This window comes from Vulpes lagopus, chromosome 17, assembly GCF_018345385.1.
Source record: "Vulpes lagopus strain Blue_001 chromosome 17, ASM1834538v1, whole genome shotgun sequence".
NCBI classification, from domain to species: Eukaryota; Metazoa; Chordata; class Mammalia; order Carnivora; family Canidae; genus Vulpes; species Vulpes lagopus.
In genome coordinates, this window is record NC_054840.1 from 31,679,572 (window position 1) to 31,703,452 (window position 23,881).

At 61.5% G+C, this 23,881-nt stretch overlaps 1 protein-coding gene across 2 annotated transcripts; it reads left to right on the forward strand.

Moving 5' to 3' along the window:
* Positions 1–433: 433 nt before the first annotated feature.
* On the forward strand, positions 434–23,416 carry NKD2 (NKD inhibitor of WNT signaling pathway 2). 2 transcript variants are annotated; one of them, XM_041731422.1, is made up of 9 exons: positions 434–698; positions 956–1,035; positions 18,498–18,558; positions 19,698–19,825; positions 20,010–20,105; positions 20,530–20,677; positions 20,899–20,983; positions 21,596–21,723; positions 22,045–23,416. In XM_041731422.1, exons 1-9 carry the CDS (start codon positions 557–559, stop codon positions 22,608–22,610), a joined length of 1,434 nt encoding a protein of 477 aa, XP_041587356.1. In that variant the 5' UTR covers positions 434–556; the 3' UTR covers positions 22,611–23,416. The 2 variants fall into 2 exon arrangements, with proteins under 2 accessions (XP_041587356.1, XP_041587358.1); XM_041731424.1 differs by lacking the exons at positions 434–698; positions 956–1,035 and adding an exon at positions 12,043–12,172.
* The last annotated feature ends 465 nt before the right edge of the window (positions 23,417–23,881 follow it).

Below are 23,881 nucleotides of genomic sequence, written 5' to 3' on the forward strand. Positions count from 1 at the left end.
TAGAGTGGGGAGTCCCGCCCAGAGATGCCGGTGAGGGGGTCGGGAGCTGCCCCCATCGGGCCCCCACCCGCCGCTGCCCACCCTCCTGGCCGCCCCTCCCAGGGCCTCGCGCTGGCGTGCGCCGTCGCCACCTTCCCATTTGGCAGCTCCCCACCCCCCAGGGCTCCCGGGCGAAGGCAGGCGGACAGGCCGGTGGGGGCGGGGCCGGGTCCACGGGCGCCCTGCGCTGCGGGCGGCGGCCGCGGGGGGCGCTGCGGGGGCCGCGCTTAAAGCCCGGGGCGCGGGCGCGCGCGCTCAGAGGGAGCCGGGCCGCCGAGGCCACCGTGGCCGAGCTGCTCCGGCCCCGTCCCCGTCCCGTCCCGTCCCCGTCCCCGCCTCCCGTCTCCCGGTCGCCCGCCTCCCGGACGCCCGCCTCCCGGACCCCGCCTCCCGGTCCCCGTCTCCGTCTCCCGTCCCCGCCTCCTGCTCCCCCCCCTCCCGGTCCCGGTCCCCGTCTCCCGTCTCCCGTCCCGGTCCCGGTCCCGGTGCCTCGCCCCGCCCCGCCCGGAGCGCGGCCATGGGGAAGGCGCAGTCCAGGCTGGGTGAGACCCGGGCGCGGCAGGCGGCGGGCGGGCGCGGCCCCTCCCCGGCGCCCCCATCCCCAGCGCGCGCGCCGGCCGCGGCCCCCGCAGGCCCCCCGCGGAGAGAGAGCCCCGAAGGTGAGCGCGGGGGCGGCGGCCGGGACCCTGAGCGCAGAGCCGGGCGCGCCCGCCCTGAGCCCGCGGCTGGTGGGGACGGCGGCGCGGGGTCCCCCCGGCCCCCCGACCGGCCTGAGCCCTGCGCCCTGAGCCCCGCGCTGGGGCACGCGGACCTGGGGGGGCGCCGGGCGGGGCACGGCACAGGCTCCGCGCCGGGGCTGACGCGCGTCTCCTTCCCCGCGGCACCGTTTCCCGCGCGTCCGCCCGCGGGGCGGCAGGGGACAGCTCCGTGGTGTCCGCGTTCGCGAGCGGCTGCAAAGGCACGGAGGAGGCTGAGCGAAGCGCCGGCGGCAAGCAGGTAGGCTTGTGGGGGCAGAGGCTGCGGCGGGGGCGGGTGGGGGGCGGGGTAGGGGGCGACCCCGGCCAAGAGAGAGGCAGCTGGCCAGAGTGATGCCAGCCGGACCCAGAGCCTGCCCCTCCCCAGCCTCTGAGTCTGGAGCTGGGTCTTGTGGCACCAAGCCTCAGTTTCCCATTGGAGGTGGGGGGCAGCTTGGCCGTGTGTTAGGATTACTGGCTTGCGCTGTGAAGGTGGCTGGGGTTTGAGGCCACCACGCCTCCCATCCGCGAGCTGGGTGACCGCTGGCCTGCAGGGGGGCTCCAGATGGAATGGCTGAGGGTCCCAGACCGCAGGACCAGGTTGACCCTGAGAGTGGGTTTGAAAGTCTAGAAGGAGAGAACTGCCCCAGCCTGGGGTCCCAGGGGGACCTGGGGTAAACTAGATCGGCACATATTGGCCAAGCAGGACAAGGTGGTGCTTGCACAGTGTTGGCTGGATCCCTGTTGGTGGCCACACCAGATGGCTGAGACCTCCACGGGCCCAAAGTCCCCCACAGGCAGAGCACACCAGCACATGGGGATGTCAGCCCCCTCTTAGGAAGGACATTTTCCTGGCCGGTTGGTAAAGAGAAATCTAAGTTTGTTTGCAAACGCTTGTGCAGCGTTCTGAGGAGGGGCTCAGATAGGCCCCGAGATGAGCACATGCGAGAGTGGCAGCTCCAGCTCTCTGGGGGTGATGTTTTTGTGCACATCAGAAAGGCAGGAAATACTTTTTAAGGCATTTTCTGGGTACATTGTTGTAACATTGGATGGACATGTGGTCCCCGGGCACAGGAAGGCCCAGAGAGCAGTGGGGGGGGGGGGCAGCTCTGCATTTTCTCAGCCTGTTCCCTTTGCCTGAGGGAGGGAGGGAGGGGCCCGTAAGGCTCGGTCTCTTTGTGATCAGTCACCTGCGTGTGCACTCAAATCGCGCTCAGGCCTGGCTGGGTGCCTGGCAGGGGGCCTGGCACTGTCCTCTCAGTCCTTAGAGGTGTCTGGGTAAGTGCGCTCATTTGTTCAGAACGTGGCAGTGACTCTTCAGGGGTCCCCCCCACCAGCAGGCCTGTGAGAGCCTGGAGCTGGGGCCCAGAGGGTCTTTCAGGTGGACAGATGCCACACTCTTAGAGCATGTCTAAGAGTGCTGAGGGGTGTGGCTTGGGTTGTTCTCTTACTATGTTGTCCTCTCCTGTGGCCTGCATGTTCATATTGCTCCAAAACCCGTCTATTGAAACCTAGCCCCTTAGGTGACGGTGTCAGGAAGCAGGGGCTCCGGGAGGTGCTCAGGGCACCAGGATGGAGCGCCGATGGCAGGGTCAAGGTCCCTACCCCAGAGAGGTAGGTCCCTGTCCCCTCTGCCATCTGAAAATCAGAAAGGGGCCTCACCAGACACGGGATCTGCCCTCGCCTGGACCTTGGGCTTCTAGCCTCCAAACTGCGAGAACTAAATGCGTTTCTTAGCCGCCCAGCCTGTGCCATCAGGGTGCTTTTAACACCAACGTACAGAAAGAGCAAACTCTCAGAACAGGATGTCCTTGCGTTATACACACTTTGGCTTTAGGACAGCAGCATGGCTTTTACTCCTTCATTCGGCTGTGGGGTGCGAACATCTGGCCAGGTTCGCCTCCTGCTGGCAGGGGTGCACAGGGCCCCTGCTGCCACCACGTCACTGAGCTACCCTGGGGTGGTTCTACCCACCTCCACCACACACCCCTGCTCCTGGTTCTGCCCCTGGAAATTGCTCGGTCAGGGACACTGGGCGGTCTGGTCCTATGTCCCTCCTGCTTCTATCCCAGAGTTCTGCAGCCTTCTCTCTGTGTGGTGCCCAGAAGTGTGTCACGGCCCCTGTCCCCCCAGGTGGTGCCCAGGGGAGGCCAGCCTGGAACGTGCAGCACACCCGGTGGGGTGGGGGGCCATGCTCCTTTTCTGAAGTCCACTCTGTGTTTCCATGCACACTGTGTCCCCTGTGTTGCCCAAGAACTATGGCTGATGACCTTATGGAACTTAAGTGTGTGTCCACGTGCTGTCACCTATTCTCCTCTTCCCCCAAAACAAAGGAACTGAGGCTGGTTTTGCCAGTGATGCTGCTCCCGGTGCCTGGTTGGTTCTCGTCTGACACACTCGTAGGTATTAGTGTTTTCTAGACAGGTGGACTGGCTGCTTCTAGGTCTAGAATACAATCCAAGAGTCTGCCTCATGGACTCTGGGTAATGCTGCTGTTTGATCTTGGCAGAATCTAATCGCTTGCCCCCTTTTGGCCAGGGCTGTGCCAGGGGATGTGGGTGCTGGCGGGTTCAGCACGAGGTTCTAGGGATGGGGAGCAGCTGAGGTCATGCATGAAAACCACAAGGAATGAGGGCAGCAGGGTCATGGTCACAGGGGGGATAGCCAGTGGTCAGCAGGGTCGTGGTCACAGATGGGAACAACCTCGGGGCAGCAGGGTCATGGTCACAGTGGGGACAGCCAGTGATCAGCAGGGTCATGATCACAGTTGGGAACAACCTCGGGGCAGCAGGGTCATGGTCACAGCGGGGACAGCCAGTCATCAGCAGGGTTGTAGTCACAGGTGGGAACAGCCTCAGAGCAGCAGTGTCGTGGTCACGGGAGGCATAGCTAGTGGTCAGCAGGATTTTGGTCACAGGGGGGACAGCCAGTGGTCAGCAGGGTCGTGGTCACAGCGGGGACAGCCTTGAGGTACCAGGGTTGTAGTCACAGGGGGGACAGCCTCGGGGCAGCAGGGTCGTGATCGCAGGGGGGACAGCCAGTTCCTGTTGGAACTGTTCCCTAGGGATGTGAAAGGTGTGACCTGTGACCCTGATTGTCTTGGTCTGCGGGGACGCCTGTATTATGTATGTGTGTGTGTGTGTGTACGTGCTGAGCCCAAGAGGAGCCAGCCAGCACTGTGGGGTCCCTGCATCCCCAGATCTGGCCTGACACCACCATAAGGGTTTGGGTCATGTTTCCTGGAGGAAGCTGGACCATCCCTCTTATATATGCACCAGGCCCCAGGACACTTGATGTTTCATCTTCCTCGAGCTGATCAATAGCTGATCAATAGCTGATCGGTGTAAGCACATGCTGGGAATGCCTTAGAACCAAATATTCTGAGATAATCCTATAAAAGAGCCACCTGGGCCACCTGTGCTGGTCACCTGGGGCTGCTGTAACCAGGTGCCACACGCCACACAGACATTCCTTCTGCCCTGTTCTGGAGCCCCGACATCCACAATCAAGGTGTCCACAGGGCTGTGCTCCCCTGACAGCTCCAGAGGATGGTGCTCCCTGGTCTCCCCAGCAGGGCAGCAGGCGCCCCTGCCCGATGTCAGCCTGGGTCTGCATGCGGCCTCTTCCCGTGTCTGTGTGTCCCCTCCTCCTGACAAGGACACAGGCCACTGGCTGGGATCAGCCCAAACCCAGCACCACAGTGTCCTAACCAATCACTGGGCACAGACTCCATTTCCAAATAAGGTCTCATTCGGAGTTTCTGGGGGGCATGGGCTGGGGGGCACCGTCTGGCCCCACATGTCATCCACGGATATGCAGAGGCAGGATGTGCCCTTTGGACGTCGTGTGGCCTCACAGGGATTAGCCGTCGTGGGCTGGGCTCTCTGTCGAGCATGCGGTGGCACCATGCATCCGCGGAGGCCCCCATTCGGAGCACCGGAGAACCGCCACCCTGGGTGACAGCGGGAGCAGCTGATCCCAGAATGCAGCTATAGGCTCGCTCTGCTCTGGAGGGTGGGCGCCGCGAAGCTCGGCAAGCACACGGGCCTCTGGTGTCCAGAGGAGCTCTCGGCTGAGTGGAGCACCAGGGCTGTGCTCCCCGAGGCCCCCTGGTCAGCTTGCATGTTCTCCCGCTGCCAGCTGGGAGGGAGGGCGGCTGGCAGGGGCTCCGCCCAGGGAGTCTGTTAGAAGCAGGACTGCAACTCAGTCGCCCGCACCTGTGACAGCTGGAACATGCTCAGGCTGCTTTACGGGCACTGACTTACGTTGCTTGACTAGAGGAGCATCAGGAGTGCACTGTGGACCCCAGAAACCCCTGGGCCCACAGATTCTGAGGGGTTGCCTGTGCACACCAGCACCCCCAGGGGTTCCGGTCTTCCACCCAGACCCCCCTCCCTGCAGGACACCTGCCCGCCCCCACGTCAGCATTGGGCCCTCGTCCCCTGCCTGTCCCACCCATCCTGTGCCGGGGGACCCATCAACTCGAGCTCTTTGCAGTGGGCCAGAATCGGCCATTTCCACCCCTGTCCACTGCGACCCACTCCCCATGACCTTCCCTCCTGCCAGTCCTCCCCCACGCTCCTCCCCCACCAGAGGTGAGGGGGCCTTTGGGACACAGAGGTGATGCCAGCACCTCCTCAGTGACGGTCTGGGAGACTGACACCTCTCACCTGGCCACCTTTGAACCTGCTCAGTGGCCCCCACTCTGCTCCTGCCTCCTTCCTGGTCCTGCCCCAGGGCCTTGGCATGTGCCACCCTCTGCCTGGAAGCCCATCCCCACAGCTCAGCTCACTGTCTCCCCTCCTTCAGGTGTCCATTCACACTTCACCTCTCTGGAGGCCTTTAAGACCTTGGCCTGGAACCTGCGGGCCCTCTCCGCTCATTTCCCTCCCAGGTGCTGGGCTGGTGCTCCCCAGATACACACCATGGGCTCTCGTGGACTCAGTTCTGCCTCATTTGTGCAACTTGACCCCAGGTGCCCCTGCACGATGCCTGGTGTGTGGGGTCACCCTGTGCGTCCGCGTCATTGAATTTTCACTCGAGGAGAGAGCCTTCCTCCTTTGCCCTCCGCTCCAGATGTGCCCCTGTGTGTGACAGCGAGCTGTTCAACAGAGTGCTGGCTGTTATCAGGACCCTCACCAGGGGCTGATAACACACCCTTTCTCCCAGGCTCCCCGCTTCTGTGCTCTCTGGAATCAGCTCAGGCGGCAGGCAGCCTGGCCGCAGCCGGAACAGGAAGAATTTGTTTTCCTTTGGTTCAGCAGCGTCTTCCAAGGAAAGCGTAACTAGTTTTGAGCTCTAGAATCTGAGGCAGGAACAAGCAGGGTGTGGTTTAACCCAGAAACTGAACCTGGAGATCATGTTAGCACGGCCATGCGGCATCTGGATGATGGGCATTCAGAGCATGGCCAGGAGGCTGCTCTGCCCGGCCCTCAGCCTGGGGAAGGTGAGGCTGTGCCCACTGCGGTGGCCGGCCCTCCCTAGGCCTCGGCCTTCCTGTAACCAGGGGTCTCAGGTCCCAAGTCCTGTCCCTCTGGGACTTGTCCTCTTGCAGAGGCTCAGGGACAGGAGAGGCCCCGTGTGGCTCCCTCTACCTTCTCCCTCTCTCCTCCTGACCCTCCAAGGACAAGTCTATCCTTCCCTGTGGGCCAGGGCCCGGGTGGGGGAGGGGGGACAGGCCCTCCTCCTGGCACCTCCACACTGTTCCTCCCACTGAAGCTCCTCCCTGCAGGCTGCCTGTTCCTTGCCTCCCCTGCTCCCCACCCCCACCTGCTGCCTCCACCCACTCCCTGCCCCCCCATCCCCACCCCAACCTGCTCCCACCCCCTTTTCTCCCCACCCCCTCCTTTCCCCACCCCCCTTCTCCCCTCTTCTCCACTCCCCCCTTCTCCCCTCCCCACCTCACCCACCTGGCCCCACCTGCTGTGCAGACAGCCTCAGTGCCTATGGTAGGCCAGCCCAGGTGTGTCATGGGAAGGTTTCAGGTGGCACTGACCTCTCTGCTGACCCGGAGTGCTGCCCATAGGCTAACACATGGCACATTCTGGCACATTCTTTGCCTCCTGCAGGTAAGGTCAGGATTTCAGGCTCAGTGTCCGGGAGCAGGATCGTGCCCACGGTTCCATCCTGGGCACCTGGCCTGTCTGACCAGCACCCTGTCCCCAGTGCCTGTCCACTCCTTATGGCATCAGTGTGCCTCACATGACCCAAGAGTGTCTGTACAGCTGCCCACTGGTCTTGTCCACCAGGGTGATGCCAGGATTAAACTCCTGAGCTGTCTTCCCCACCCTATGTCCACGCCTCCATCTACCCAGGACAACCCTGCATGGCTCGGCATTTCTGCCAGCTGCTCAGACCATCCGAGGTCGAGAACCTCTTGTCCTTGGCCAGGCCATGCACGTCCCCACCAGTGCCGGCTTCTCACGGAGCCTCTGCCCCTTTGCTGCCCATGGCCAGGTGAGCATCCCTGCACCTGGAGCTGCCCTGCTCCCCCCATCGACCCCCACCCCCTGACTTCCCCCTTCCTGGTGTCCTGCTCTGTGGGTTTCATGTGTCACTTCCGGCCCACCCTGCCCATGAATGTCTGAGCTGTCAGGGCCTCTGGACAGTCTCCCCACCTGTTCCAAAGCCCTGCTCTCCCACCTGCCCATGTAATCCATCTCCCCAATACCCCCAAGCTGTGCCCCTTGGCCCAGCTGGAGCTGGGTTTCTGAGGTCCCACAGGCCCTGTGTTCCTCCCCGGGTACCTTCCACATCCCTGCCCACTTTGCACCCTCCAGACCTGGGGGCCCCTCCTGGATGGACTGGATCCTCCTCCACCCATGCTGGGCCTGCTCAGACCTGCTCCTTCTCTGCACTTGGCCACAAGCCCCCATGGGCAGGCTGGACTACAGAACCTTCTGGGCCCCTTCTGCACTGCAGAGCCTTGCCCACAGGGTACAGAGTGACCCTGTCTGCTCTGGGGATGCTTCAGGCTTGGCCTTCATTTACCCAGGAATCCTGGAGCCTGGCTTTTCAGATATGGAGTAGGCTTTCCAGAAGCATCTTAATACAGATACACTTGTTTTGATAAATTCTTTGGAAATGGGGTGAACACTGGCAGCCAGCCCCACACGAGCTCTGGATAAAAGCTGCTCTGCAGGCTTCCTGTGTGGAGTCTCGAGGTCAGAGGGTAACTGCCCCCTTCCTCGCTCCTTGTAGGGAGGCAGCTAAAAGCTGTCTCTGCGAGGCGGGGCCCTGACCAGCCAGTCGGTACCCATCCTCAGCCTGCATCTCCCTTGTCCTTTTGTGGAACCGTGAGAGGGCTTCCTAAGGAGGGCGGCATTCCAGAAGGCCGCCAGCAGTCACAGGTCCGTCTGTCTGCGAACCGACAGAGAAGTGGGAGCATGGTTCTGCGCGCTGCCCCGTGGGGACCAGGGCCTGCCCAGAGGAGGCAGCGTGTCCCTCGTTAACGTCCTGCACACCTTGGTAGCTCTGCAGGGCACAGCGGGCTCTCTGGCCATCTGCTTTGCTTGTTTGCCTGCGAAAGCCTCTTCCCTCGGTGGCGGACGGGTTTGAGCCTCTGCCCCCGGGGCCACCCCCATGGCCGTCCATGTACCAGCCCTCCTGTGAGCACCTGCGGTCCCTTCTGGCCTCTGCTCTAAAACCTGTACCACAGCATGACTTGAAAACCCCAAACGGAAGGGGCCCAGGATGCCCACAGCAGCAGGAGGAGTGTGTGGCCAGGCGCCCGCCTCCCGGGTGTCCTGGGAGGGTGCCAGGGCCGGGACAGCCACCTGCTGAGCACACCGAGGTCCATGTGCCACAACAGCAGTGGCTGTTCACTCGTAGCCACAAAGCAGGTCAGACATCAGGCCTCCGATGTGGAAGCACCTGGGGCTCACTCAGTGTGGCCAGGGGCTGGGCCAGAGGAGCTCGCCGAGGCCATTGCAGGGTGCTGTCCTATGGGCTACAGTCCAGCTGGCTGTCCCTGTGGCCCCCACAGGGCTGAGGCCTCAGGTTCCTCATCTGTGGGTGGGAATATGGGGCCAGATACCGTCCAGTAGGCTGGGCATGGTCTCTATCCGCACTGCCCACAGGGTCGCTGCTGACCATGTTGGTGCTTGAAATGTGGCTGATGCAGCAGATAAATGGATTTATAATGTGGTTCCATTTTCATAACTTCAAATGTAAAAAGGCACATGTGGCCGTGGCTGCCAGGTGGTCAGCACAGCTCCAGGAGGCTCTGTCTGGAGGGTAGCAAGCCCCTGTGTCTGCTTCCTCTGCAACTGGAGTCGGAGAAGGTGGTTTTCATGTACTTCAAGGAATCATCTACCAAATCAGTGCAGAGTGTGTTGCAGGGGCTGCAAACCCCTGCTCATCTCTGAGTTTGCTGGACACTGGGCTCTTCCGATGTAAGAGGCAAATCAGATCATTAGCGCTGGTGTTTCTGTTGTTTATCTCTTGGAGGCGGACGACATGTTCTCGGCGTGTGAATGTGGAAATAGGGAGGCACACCATCGGAATGATGCACAGCGTGCCTCCTGGGATGAGGAAATGCTTCACTGAGCATGAACGTGGTTGGGAGGCACAGGCCGCCCTCTCCCCAGCCAGGGCCATGCGTTGCCTTTCACAGTGCAGGGGAGAAGGCCTTCCTTGGTGGTCCCGTCCTGGGAGAAATCCAGCTCATGCCACGTTAAAGTCGTGGGGATGCTGGATCAGAGCCCACGGTGGATTCTACTCGAAGGAACATGGACAGAATCTTGATCAGTCGACGTTTTGGTGTCTCGGCTCTTTCCAGACCCTCGTGTAAAAATGTCCCTCGTAGGGCAGAGTGCCTGAGCCTGTGGACGAGAACCGATGTCACCCAGGCCTAGACTCCACTGGCATCGGCCCTGAGGGCCACCCATGCCTGAAAACCGATGCAGGAGGAGATTAATCTGGCCAAGATGCAGGGACCGGGTCTGCCTTCCACCTTGCACAGCATGTGTGACACAGCGATGCTCAGACAGCAGGCAGTGTGGGCAGGTATCCCTGAGAGGCTGAAGCGCCTTTAAGTTCCCAGGCCACTGGAGAGCGGGCGTCTGTGCAGGGGTCCCCGCAGGTCCCCAGTGGGGGCTGATCTGCATGTGGGTGAGAAGTTGGGAAGGGCCGCTGAAATGCGTGGACACCCCAACTCCTGGGGTCCAGACAGTGTGGGGGCTTAGTCCCCCCTAGGGCTGACCCAACCCCACCCTAACGAAGCTTAAAAGGAACCTCCATCCAAAACAATGCACGCGTAACAAAACACAACGCTGTCTGTAACGAAACGGCCCAAACCACAGACAGTGGAAGTGTCCAGCACAAGCGAAACTGTCCAGGCACACGCACAGCGGAGAGAGCATGACCCGTACCCTCAAGAAAATCCACCGATACAAGCAGACTGAGCCACGACGGGATGGGCATAGCACACAGAGGTGCTAAAACAGGTTATAGACATGCCTGCGTGCCCAAGAGGACAGGAAGATTGTAGAAAATGCAAGTTCTAGACATGGAAGCACAGCATCAGAGTGAGCAGCGGTGATGGGGCTGCCGGCAGGTGGATGCAGCAGGAGAAGAGATGAGGCACCTGGGAGCCGGGGCAGTGCACGTGGCCCAGGATGGAGCACAGAGGGCAGAGGGGCCTGACGGTGCCATATGCACAGGGCTCCCCGACTGCAGGACCCCCAGCCAGGAGGAGAGCAAGCAGGTACTTGAGGAAACATGGCCCCAAATAAAAAATTTGATAAAAACTCTAAACCACAGGCCCAGGACACTCCATGCATTCCAAGCAAATAGAGAAAACTGTGTCAGGTTGTATGTACGACAGTCAAATTGCTGAAAGTCAGTGATAAGGAGAAAGGTTTTAAGGCAGCCAGAGAAAAAAAGATTTCTTTTTTATTTGAGAGAGAGAAAGAGAATGCACAAGCAGGGAGGAGAAGGAGAAGCAGGCTCCCCACTGAGCAGGGAGCCCGACATGGGGCTCGACCCCAGGACCCTGGGATCACGACCTGAGCCGAAGGCAGACACCTCTCCGAGTGAGCCTCTCAGGCGCCCAGAAAAAAAATATGTTTAAATCTCGTGGCAGGAGAGCAGGACCGGAGGGAGCTGAAGCTTGCCCTCCTGACATGCATTCACGGGACAGGGACCTATTGGCGGCTGCCAGCATAATCAGGACAACTCCTCAGCCTCCTTTCCCCTTCCCTGGGAAGGAAACCAAGGCACAGCAGGGTTAGGGGATTTGCCTGGAGCCATACAGCCCAGACCCGATGGGCAGGCGGACCGTGCAGAGCTTGTGCTCCAACCAGCAGGCCCACCTACCCTACCACACAGGTCACTCTTGGGTTGGGGAGGCAGCAGGCCCCCCGGGTGAGCACCTGCAGTGCTAGGGGCGCACCCGGGAAGCCAGGCGGGGTCAGCCCCAGGTCAGAGGGCAGTGTGGCCAGGCTTCCTGCGAGATCCGTGTGTCTTCACCCTAGGAGCCACTGTGCCTGTCATCCTCTGACGGCCAGGATAGGCTGCAGGCGTGTGTGTCCTCCACTCGGGGCTCATTTGGGCACCTACAATTTCTTTTCTAAGTTGAGATCCTTGCCTAAGGAAGACCTATGCGCGTTTCCTCCAGATGTGAGAGGGGCAGGAGAGCGCCCGTGCCCCGTTGAGCTCAGGAGCTCCAGCAACAACCACAGAGCCAGGTAGGGGGCATCCACCGCGTGTCCACCTGATGCCAGGAAGGTGCTTTCAAAGGCAGAAATGGTGCCTGTCAGGTTTGCCAGAGTAGCTCGGTCCCCGGGGTCCCGGTGCTGTGACCTGATCCCAGTGCTTCAGCATTTCCAGCCTGTGTTTCTCTGCTCAGCGCTTGCACTGCGTGGTAACATATGGAGCCTCCTAAATTAAAATAAACAAAACCCCCCAAAATGAACTTAAAATGCACGGGTTCTTTTCCAACTTTGGAATTAGGCTTCCTCTGAGTGGAAACATAAGGGTTTAATACAAATGAAAGGAAAAGCGAGTCCGGGGGTTCCCACGGGAGAGTCGGAGGGAGGGGAGCTGGATTCGGTCTGCCCTTGACACCTGGTGCTTTCAACCTCGTCTGCACAGGACGGGGCGGGCAGGCAGGGTTCCCGTGTGGGCTCTGTGGCCTCTGTGGCCAGGAAGCTCAGAGGACAGCAGCAGGATTTGCAAGGCCAGTTACCCGTGATTTTCCTTCTTCTGTGGAATTATGAGTCATTAACTCTGAAGAGCCAAACAGCAGCAGGCATGTCTGGGAGAAGAAAACCAAGTCTGCAGATTAGCTGCTTCTCTGACAGTTAGTGCTAAACAGAAAACAGAATTCCAGTGTGCTGAGAACGGAAGTCACTGAAGACGTTTTTGGCATATTTATGGTCCCATCTCAATTATTTGAGGTAGAATATGTGTATCTGTGTGTGTGTGCCTGCATATGCATGTGTGTACATGTGTACTATGTACACCTGCATGTGCATGTGTGCAACTGTGTGCAGTGTGTACCTGCATATGCATGTATGTATTGTGCTGTGTGCATAGTGTGTGCATGTGCCTACCTGTGTGCCTATCTGTATGTGGATGAGATACAGTCACACACGTGTGTATACTCACATGCATGTGTCATCTGTGCTGAAACACCCCCCCGCCCCGGCTCACACCCCAGCAGCCAGATGTTCTTCTGAATGAGGTCTGGACCTGGAGGGGGCGTGGATGCCCAGCAACAAGCATGCAGTTTGGGGCTGGCATCCTTATAGGTTTTGTGTCTTTCGGCGTGGCTCACATGCACCACAAGTACCTGTCCCCAGGCTTGGGGGAGAGTTCTGGCCCCCAGGTGTCTGCAGTCGGCTTCTAACTGATAGCTGTGATGACGTCTTAGGTGGAGTATCCCACCTCGGGCGGCCTGAGTCCACCCCTGGTGATGCACTCACTCATTACCGTGCAGTTGGGCAGCTGCTGGGCTGAGTCTCCCACAGCATCCCCCGGGTGCAGGTTTCCAGCCGTTCCTGCTGCGGGCTGGACAGCCATCCTCCAGCCCTCGTTGGGGTCTTTAGGGACTCTCTCCGGGGTCTGGGCATTTGGGGGAGAGGGGTGCTGTTAATCCCCACAGACCAGGGTAGGTGGGTTATGTAATATATCCCATATCTTAATAAAACAAGCAAAATTATGGCAAACTGTGTTGGGGATGAGACAAAGGGAGAGCCAGAATCGTTTTTGGTGCCTGGCCTCATTCGGGAAGTAGGTTCCAGCAGAGCGCTGGCACGTGAGCACAGACTTATTTATTTCAGGAGACCCTTTGATCCAAATTACTGCGTTTCTAGACATAAATCCCAAATTTGGTGATTACAAAGTCTGATTAAACAGTCCTAACCAAGAAGTACTGACAGACAAAATCTGGAAAGGCCCCTTTCGGATCTTGAGGACTTGTAATTTTGGAAGAAAGAACCAGAAACCATGTGCGCTGGTGCGGGAAGCCGGCCGGCCGCCTCCCCGGGAAGCCGTGGCCTCAGGGGCCGATCCCCGCCGCCACCTCCGGAGTCCAGCGGCCTCGGCGGGGCCTCCGGGCTCGGCACTCGCGTTGGCGTCGTCAAGCCCGCGGAACTGCTTGTCACATCTGAAACTGTTTAGCCGTGGAAGCAGCGCAGCGCACTTCAAAGCCGCCGCTGCTGCTCCAGATTCCAGACGTGCTGGCTGGTCGCCTCAGAGTCAGGCTCCGTCCCCCCAGGGTGACCGGGCAGAAAGCAGGCCTCTGCCTCCCTTTCAGGTGTTTCTTGTCACAACAGGCCCTGCGAGGAGCCCAACTCTGTGGCCTTAGAAGCCTGGGGGCAGCTGCTCCCCAAACCTCCCATCTGATGGCATTCGAAAGCACCTCGATTCCTGGCAGGCAGGAGGGGCTTCTTTTCATTGGAGGCTTAGAGGCCGTGGCCCCATGGCTGGGCTCCCATCCCCTCCCTACCTGCAGCCTCAGTCCTGGTCCACTCTGGGGCCCTACACTCCTGACCCTTGACCCTGACACCTATCCTCACTCCTCTGGGGACCCTGGCCCTGCCCTCTGCCTCTCCTCACGTGGCCCAGTCCTGCATGCTGACCCCAAACTCACCAGCTCTCACCCTGTCTGGCACCCAACAACCCAAGCAACAGCCCAAATACTCCCCAGGCTGCCCCACAGTGGCCTCGGCCACCTGCTGCGGAAGCCTCCTGGTGCCCTGGGGGACCCCCCACTCTGGACCTCTTCCCTGCAGCCCTCAGCCTCCTCTCTGAGGCCCACACACCCTCACTGCCCACCACCACCTGGCCACCCAGTACCTGGGGCTGCGACCGCTGAGCTGTCCTGGGGGCTCCTGGCACCACAGCCCTTTGCCTCTGGGAGTTCCCAGACTGCTTGGGGGGTGCTGCCTGCAGAAGCAGGAGGGTAGGTGGTTGTGAGGGCTCCCGGCCCTCAGCCACCCTGAAGGCCCGTCCCTGCAGAGCCACCTGCTCCACCTGTCGGGTCAGAAACTGGGCCAGGCCAGGCCATGGAGAGGCGCTCTGTGAACCGGGGGCACCATCTTCCCACTGCATGGGGACATGGGGCCAACAGCTCTTCCGGGTGACATCTGTGTTAAAGGTCCATCTCAGGCCACCCTCCCCTAAGGGTCTGGGGAGCCCCAGTGGCTGTCACTTCAAGAGCAGTTCTGGAAAATACCAGCAACACACCTGCCTGAGTGGTTCCCCTGCTTCCCCACCCCGAGCTCCCTCCTCCTCCTCCTCCCCCCACCTGTCCTCCTCCCCTCCCGCCCCTCCTCTCTCCCCTCTGCTGGACTCCCTACCCCACCTCCAGCCCACCTCCCCTTGAGGGCCTTGCATGCAAGGAACAGGCCAGTATTTCCAGGAGGCTTTAGGTCAGGAGGGGACCACTCTGCATGTTTTAATGCAAATGAAGGGGCAGTTCACAGCAGCGAGCAAGGGTGGCTTCTGTGAGGTAGAGGGAGGGTCACCCATGCCAGCAGCCCAGCCCTCCATGGGGACAACGGGATGTCCTCGGATCCTTGCTCTTGCTCCTCTGGACTCACACAGGGCCACTTTCTGGGCGGGAGTGAACACTGGCCCCGTAGAACACAGATTTCTTGGGCAAAACTGCAGAGTCCTCTTGGAGTTTCAAAGCAGACACACAGCCACAACCTCCAGCCCATCTGTCCCCAATCCCATGAACCTGGCTTTGAGGCAGGAGCTGTGTCTCTCTTGCTCATGTGGCCTTGTGTTTGCAGCAGACCCATCCGGGCGCACTCTGTGGAGAGCAGGTGAGAGCAGGTTCGGAAGCCAGCGCTTTAACACGTTGAGAAGGAAGGCGCGAGAGATGCAGCGACCTGGCCTGGCCTCACTTTCCTGGGGCCTCTCCAAGAGTCGGGAGATGGATTTCCAAGGAAAACAGACAACCCTTAAAACCAGGAGTGTTTGCTAAATCACAGATGCACCGACTTCTCCAGGAGTGTAGGAACATTGAAATTTGAAGAGCAGGCTCTTTCTGGAGAGGCTGTTTGCATCACGAAATGGTTCTCCTTCCAGTAACCCTCCCACCCCCCACACTGTGGCCTTAACCAGGAGCCGGTCCCCTCACACTGCAGCCAATGGCCTAGCACTGCCACGGGGCCAGTGGCGTGGGGGTCTCCCAGGGGCGGGGCCATGGCATGAGGTCCCTGGGAGCCTGTGGCTGGACCTCCTGGCTGAAACTTTCAGGGGAGGCCAGGAGCAGAGATTTTCCTTCCAAACTCCCAACACCTCTGCACCCACGGGCAGCTGAGGCAGCATCTGGCAGGCTCACCAGGACCAGTCTAGGTGGGGGCCACCTGCTGGGGGGGACCAGGACTTCAGGTCTGTATGGAGGCTTAGGGCAGAGTCTCAACAGGAGATGTGGATGGTGGCCTCTTCCGAGAGGTGAGAGGGACAGGGACCAGGGATGGGGATGGCACCCTGGGGACTGGCAGCTGAGGCCACGGCCACGGAACCGTGACTCGTAAAGCAGGAGCTGAGCAAGTAAAGCATCAGAGTGGACCCTGCCCCTGTTCCTGGCTGTGAGTGGGTGGCCAGGTGTGCTGAGCCACCAGAAGGCCCACGCAGTGGCAGCGGGGACAGAGCCACCCCTTATCTGCACCCCTTATCAGCCCCAGGGGGGCTCCCCTGGGGAGGGGGCATCCCCGCGGGCAGGGGGGCAGCAGGCCAGGGCTGGTGGTAGGTTTGATGCGTCCCAATTACAGCTCTCGGCCCCATTTAGGCAGAGTAGCACAGCTGAAAGGGCGTTCCTGTGTGACCAGGAGTCGCCGGTGGCGGGGACATGCTCCAGCCCCGGGTCTCGTGCCCCATAGTACCCTGGGCACAGCATGGTCACAAGGCAGACCCTGGGGCTCTGGCCACTCCGCCCGTGACTTTAGCTTCTTTGTGCAGAGTTGCCGTGCACACGTGGGCCTCATCCTTAGGTCTGAGGGCATTAGGTCCTGCTCTTCTTTATACTTCTGCGATTGTGGTGGACATGCAGAGTGCTCAGTTGTGGCAGAAGCATCTAGAATCCTGCTGGCTCTGAGCACTGACCATTAGCCTGGCAGGGGACCCTGCGGGATGCGTGGAGCAGGGTAGTCAGAGCCTGGGGACCTTTCACCAGGCTGCTTCTCTGTCCACACAGCTGGGGCCCCTGGAGAAAGTGATGGGGGCTCCCCCGCACCTGACCCCAGGCCCCCCAGCCTGGGCCTCAGCTGACCACCCTCTGCAACATGATTTCTGTCCCTGTGTTCTACTGACATAACCCTGCGGTGTCCAGTCCTTCCCAGAGGAGGCCACCCCACATGGGCCATGGCCTGAGACTCCAGGCACCACCCCGCTGAGGGACCTGAGAGCACGCGGCAGGGGTGGTGGAGGCAGAACCACCACACGGCACCTCGTTTGTTTTCTGTGTGCCCAGCACTCTGGCAGGCCCCTATGATGCCCCGTGATCTTCTGTAGCCCCTGTGATCCCCTGTGATTCCCCCATGGTCTCCTGTGATCCTCTGTGGCCCCTGTGGTCCCCTGTGATCTCCCATGGCCCCCTTTGGTCCCCCGTGGTCTCCCATGGTCTCTTGCAATCCCCTGTGGTCCCCCGGGGTCCCCTGTGATCCCCTGTGGTCTCCTGTGATTCTGTGGTCTCCTGTGATCCCCTGTGCTCTCCCGTGGTCCCCTGTGATCCCCTGTGGTCCACTGTGGTCTCCTGTGATCCCCTATGGTCTCCTGTGATTGCCTATGACCCCCTGTGGTCCCCTGTGGTCCCCTATGGTCCTCCATGGCCCCACTGGTCCCCTGTGGTCCCGCATGGTTCCCTGTGATCTCTTGTGGTCTTCTGTGATCCTGTGGTCCCCCGTGGTCTACTGTGATCCCCTGTGGTCCTCTGTGATCCCCTGTGGTCCTCTGTGATCCCCTGTGGTCACCTCTGATCCCCTATGGTCCTGGGCCAGTGCAGCCATGCTACCATGGGCTCCGGATGCTTTGGGTGAGCCGTGAGGGGTAGGGAACGAGGCTGCTCTGTGGCTGTTTGTGGCCTTGTCTTCCTGCCATTGGCCCCTCAGCTACCCATGCCTGCCGAGGTGCCCTGGACAGCTTGTACACTTGACCTCCCCGTGAGAAGGCTTCTTATTCCGACTGTCTAGGGAGCAGAGGAGAGCTGGAGGGCGGGGGTAAGTCTGGCCCACATGGTGCCCACTGTGGCGCTGGCCTCAGGCCCACTAGTGGAAGGGAGCGAGTCCCAGTCCCCTCCCACTGCCCGTAGCCTGGGGTGGCAGTGGATCTGTCTGGAACCTTCCACCATCCCTTGCCAGGATCCTGACTGTGCTGTGGCAGTGGGATCCCCATTCCTCCCTGCCTGCTGCCTGTTGGGCCTGAGCAGCTAGGGTGTCAGGTGCCCTTGGGGGATGAGCCCCTGGGCTCCTTGCCAACCCGGGCTCCAGACTGGGGTCTGCAGCCCAGGGGACTCCTGTTGGGGGAAACGGTTCTGTTGGGGCCAGGAGGACTCTAGTCACATAGCAGAGGGGCTGTGTCCATGAACAGCATGGCCCATGCTTCCCGCCCTGCACCAGGCTCAGAGCCAGAGACGCCCGGCAGCACGGGACGCCAGCTGCCTGCCAGCCGCCGTGCGGAGTGCTCTGGTCCCCAGGGTGGCCATTTCCACGCCTTCCAGGCACCCTTTGGTTCAGGGAGGCTTCCCCGATGACATCATTCCCGCTTCTTTCTCCGTGTTGTTTACTTCTGTGAATCATCTGACACCAAGCGAACTTCCATCCTGCAGCTAAAGCGCCCTTCTGACGTGCTGGGATCTGTTCCCACTTTGCCGTGACTGGTCCTGGGACAGACTAAGGTGGCCAAGGGGCTTCGGTGTGGCAGCCCCCCACCCTGTGCTTCCCCCCTGCAGCCTGTGCTTCCTGCGGGGGCCCCAAGTGCAGCCGGCACTGTCCTGGGCCCAGGTTCCCCGCCAGAGGCTGGGGGCCTCAGGCAAAGGCCAGGCCACTCGTCCAGGGCACACAGGGCTCCTTTGGCAGCAGCTGCCATGGACGTGGGGCTGATGGAGCCGGACAACACGTTGCGGGGGGGTGCTGTCTAAAATCTGAGGCTCAGTGGGGCGTGGACAGGTTGGTGACAGTCTGGGAGGCTGGAGTCCAGTCCTGGCGCCTGGGGCTCATGCTTGGTCTGCTTCACTGAGCCTCCTTGTCTCACTACCCTGTCCTCCCACAGGAGCCGCCCAGCGGGGACCTGAAGGAGGGACCTTTCTGGGAGGACCAGTGTCCCTTAGAGGGTAAGTCCACCCCACCGAACCTCACCAAGTAGCTGTATCCAGAGCCCACACCCGAAAGCTGCCCTCACGGCCACTGGGCCCCTGATAACAGGGACGGCGTGCCGTGGCCTGTCCTGCCCAGCCCAGCCCCATTCTAGAGGCTGATGGCAGGTGCAGGTGAGGTAGACGTCCCAGCCGTAAAGGCAATTTGGTCTTCAAATACACTCGGGCATACATTTCTCCTGGGGCTCCTTACATGAATTAGGAGATTGGGGTTTGGACCTGGGGATCTGAGAAGCAGAGGATGGAGTCTGAGGGGCCCCTGACCTTTTATGTCTTTGGAGCACCCATGAGCCCATGTACACAGGTGGGACGGTCTGGCTTTGTAAAAAAGCCACTTGGCGAGTGCACAGGTTGGGTCTGGGTCTGACGTCCTGACCCGAGTCCCCAGCACACCTCTGCACCTGTTGCAGAACAGATCCCACTGTGGAGTGTGATGGGCGGTCATCAGAACTGCGTCATTTGGGGTGTGAGTGGTGCGGGTACACGGAGGCTGACCAGGAGGGTGTGACCAGAGTGACCCTTGTAGCTGGGGCCCCAGGCCCTGAGCCCCTTCCCCACTCTCACCAGTATGAGGGCTTATACGCAGCCACTGAGCTGGAACAGGCCTGAGCTCCTATCCCGGAGGATAAATGAGCCCAGCAACACCAATGCGTGTTGTCTCTCCATCCCCAGAGTCTGGGGACAAAGGGCTGTCTCGCGGACACTCAGCGCACAGACACGCCCCTGGGTCCTGGAGTCCGGGGAAGCTGGACCATGTGGGTCGGGGGCAGCAGGACGATGCAGTCACCCTCCCAGAGGCCCCTCGGGCGGGGTCATCCTTCCCTGCCTTGCAGGGGGCACCTCCTCCTCACCTGGGCACCAGAGCTGCTGCTGTCCGGGGGGCGGGGCAGGGGCAGGACTGCACACCTGGCCCCAGCTAACCCCAGTGGGGCTGCCCTCCCCTCTGACGGGGCCCTTCCTGCCGCCAGCTCTGAGGATGCGATGGGGGGGTCAGAGGCTGGCCAGGACTCCAGGGCTCCCTGGCCCCTGCATTGCACCCTCTGCCCACATCCCTGCCGGGCCCAGAAAAGATCCTCCCCAGCCCTGTCCCCCTGCAGTGGCGCTGCCCCCTGAGAAGGTCGAGGGCTGCGAAGGCACAGGACAGCTCTCCACCTCGGGGGATGGAGACAGAGCCGCAGGCCACGAGGGCCCACGGGGGCTGGGCAGGAAGCCGCTGGACCTCAGTGTAGGTCTTTCCCCTCCCCCACCCCGTCCACATGTCCCCTTCTGTCCACGTGACCCCCTCCATCCACGTGACCCCCTCCACCCATGTGACTCCCTCCGTCCCACGTGCCCCCCTCCATCGTGCCCCCCTCTGTCCCTTGTGTCCCCCTCTGTCCCACATGCCCACCTCTGTGCCCACCCCCTAGGCGCTCCAGTGTGATGTGTCGGTGGAGGAGGACAACCGTCAGGAGTGGACGTTCACACTCTATGGCTTTGACCACAGTGGCAAGGCCACCAGGGAGGTGCTGTGACAGGCTGCCCACAGGGAAGGGCTCTGGAGGGAGGAGAGGCTGGGGCTCTCCCAGCAGGCAGGCGGGGAGGGCTAGGGGGGAGCAGCTGTCTGTGCTGCTTCCTGGAGGACCCCCCCCAAGTAACATCTGGGCTTCGGTCCCCAGGGCTGGGTGGTGGGGGCTCTGGGGGTGCCCCTGCGCTCCCCTCTGCTGGCCCCTGTGTGTGGGGTGACACAGTTCATCTGGTTGCTTAGTCTTCTGAACTCAGAATCGATGTCAAATGTAAACTGTCCACGAGGTGTGATCCCAGGACAGCAGAGCTGCCCCTGGGACAGCAAAGCCGCCGAGATGGCAGGGCTGGGGGGGAGGCCGCCCGCAGGCAGCGGAGCGCCCCTGTCTGGTCCACTTGTGTCGCTGATGTCACGGCCATGCTCAGGACATGTCCAGCCTGATGCACACCATCTACGAGGCCGTCGATGCCTCCATCAACCACTCCTCTGGCAGCAGCAAGACCCTCCGCGTGAAGCTGACCGTCAGCCCTGAGTCTTACGGCGGGAGAAAGGACAGCCCCCACACAGGCCAGGGTGAGGTGCTGCCCTGCTCGGACACCCCGGAGACCCCTCATTAGACAGCAGCCCACCCGCCCCCAGGGACAGCCCCTCCCGCACACCCTTGTCCCCACCATGCTCACTGTTCCTCCCTGTTCAGCTGTTGGCACCCCATCCCTTCTGAGGGCAGCCATCAGGTGAGTGAGTGTGGGAGTGAACTGCTGTGGATGAGGGGAACTCCCTACTGCCTCTTGCAGACCGGGAGCCCCCTCGCTGCAGGATGGAGGCTGAGCTCACTGAGGACCCCAGGGGGACCGACAAGAGGCCATCTGCACACACCAGGTGAGGGGCTGGGGCCCGGCTACATCCTCTGGCTTGTCCTCTGTGGGAGCAGCTGACCCACCCCTTGTCGCCTGTAGGCCTCAGGGCTGCCCCTCAGGACAGAGCCACCAAGCCAGGCACCTAGGTGCAGAGGGCAGGATATGGCCGCAGCACCCGGGCCCTGCCCACCAGCAGGGTGAGGGCACTGCCTTGGGGCCCCCCCTGGCAGCTGGCGCTCGGTGTCTGAGAGGCAGGCAAGGTTTGAGGGCCGTGGTGGGTTGGCCTGGAGATGCACCCTCTGCCATGATCCAGCACCCTGGGGTTCCCATGGTCACCTGGAGGGTGCAGGGTGCTGACTGCTCTTGGCTGCAGGTTCTCATGCTGCAGCTCTCCGAGCTCTGCAGGTGTTCCCGACGGTGGTGCTGAAGTGTTGTTGGGGCCTCTGGGGTGGCTGGGGACCTTGCTGTCCTCGACGGCTTTATTCCTGCTCCCCTGTGTGGCAGTAAGTGCCAGTCAGGGCCACTGCCCAGGACCCCGAGCCCACCCATGGCAGGCACCCCTTTGTCTCTGAGTGCCTGCTGTCGCCTTGTGCGGGGGCGAGCACTTGGGCCCTCATCCCCGTGGTGCGTGCAGGAAGCCCAGTGCCGAACCCCACACCTGCTGCGAGCGTGGCCCATACCGTGTGGATGAGAACACAGAGCGGAGAAACCACTACCTGGACCTGGCCGGGATAGAGAACTACACATCTAAGTTTGGACCTGGTAAGTCCTGGGGACTGGCCTGCACCCAGGCTGCGAGGCCCTGGGTACAGACACCTCAGGAACCGGAGCCATCCCAAACCCCCCCGCCGAGTGTCCTGGGGGCCTTGTGACAGACCGCACTACAGCATTGTGTCCAGGGTGGGCACCCTGTTTAGGTGTGGGGGGGCGCATCTGCTCCACGGTGAGATAGATGTCCTTGGGCCTGCCACGGGTCTCACCTGGGCCTCAGGATTCCCCCCACCCCGGGTCTCACTCACCCAGGGCCCCATGTCCACAGGGTCCTCTTGCAGGTCTCACCCACCTGGGGTCCCATGTCCGCAGGGTCCCCACCGGTGCAGGCCAAGCAGGAGCACCTGGGCAAGGCTGCATACCCCCAAAGCCGATTCCGTTCCCAGGAGTCGGATACGCACTCTGCATGGCACCGCAGGTCCCAGGTGCTGGCCGACCCCCCCCTGCTGGCCTCAGAACCCACCGTCAGGGCCCTGGATGTGCAGCCCCGAATGAAGGGGCCGGAGAAGCCGCTCCTCAAGTCCCCCAAAGGCTCAGGGAGGCCGCCCGGGGTGCCCAGCGGGGGCAAGCCCGGGAGAGCCTTGGGCTACTACCTGCCAGCCGCCGTGCCCCAGGCCCCACAGGATGGCCACCACCCCCCGCCGCCCCCGCCACAGCCCTACGGCCACAAGCGGTACCGGCAGAGGAGCAGGGAAGGCCACTCACCGCTCAAGGCTGCGCTGGGCCAGCCGGTGGTGCTGGAGCACGAGCTGGTGCGGGACCTGCCAGCCGCGCTGGCAGGGGAGGGCTGTGCGGTGCCCACGGTCCAGCGCCACGAGCACCACCACCACCACGAGCACCACCACCACCACCACTACCACCACCATCACCCGTCCTAGGTGTGCACGTGGCGCCGGGCGGGGGCCCCACCGAGGTGGTGCTGATGGACCCTGCCAGAAGGCCCCCTGCCCGCCCCCATCCCTCCCCGCCCAGTGCCCGCAAGGATGTCGTGTCCAGAGAACACGTGGGATGTGCCACTGGCAGCTCAGTTACGAAGCTGTTTTCTATAGCCCATAGGAACTGTGCATAAATATCGCTTCTGTTTGCTTCCACCCGAGGCCCCGTGGGGTTGGAGGGCTCCGCTCCGACGCGCGTGTGGGGCATATGGGGTGGTGAGGGTTCCTGGTCAGGTGGCCCTCCCTATAATTTATTCATTACGAAGTCAGAAGGGGTAGGCGGGGGCAGCGGTCCCTCCTCATGCAGCCGCTAAGCACTGCCAGGCAGAAGGGGGGCAGCCATGCGGGACAGAGAGGTGTCGGGACATGGTGGGAGGCGGTGGGGACAGGGGTGAGGCTGGACTGGGGTCTGCAGGAGGCAGCTTCTGGACTCGCATGCCCCTGGTGTCCTCAGTGGACACGGACGTGGGCAGTAGGCAGGTGGACACGATACAACCAGGCTTTGGGGCAGCTCCCCTTTGGGAAAGCACAATTCCTCTGGGACGTGAGGCTGCCCCGGGGGTGCGGGCAGCGGTACCCCGGCACAGAAGCTACTGTACCTTTGTCCCCGAGGAGCAGGTGGGCTTCCTGGTGACCTGTGACTGTGCGGGTGACATCGTGTCCTGGGTGCTGTGCTCGTGTGGGGCATTGGTGGTGGAAGCGTGAGATCCCCCAGGCCAAATAAAAATACGTGCATTTTGGAATCCAAACAAGATTTTCAGAGAGATACACTCGTTCCACCTGTGTCAGCCAGCGTGTGGCCACCAGTGTGCAGAGCATCCGCCCTGCCGGTGGCCAGGGAGTGCGTCTGTGCTTGATCACACACAGAGGAAACACATACGCACACACGTGCACACACGCAGCTCCGTACTTATGGATGTCCCCCCCCCCCCTCCAAACACACACTTTACTAGTTAAACAAAAACCTAAACTCCAAACTCGGCTCATAATGAGACATTTGGCACCACATCCGGGGCCGTGTGGACCAAGGCTGTCGTGGAGACAGTCGCTCTCTGGAAACCAGAATGTGTCTGGAGGCCCCAGGAAGCACCTGCCACTGCTCTTCCTGACATCCAGGGACGTGCCTGCTTGAACAGTCTTGGGATTTCTAAGAATCTGGTGTCTCCCCCCAGGGCCCCCACAGCACCCCCACACCTGAGAGACCTCCCCCACAG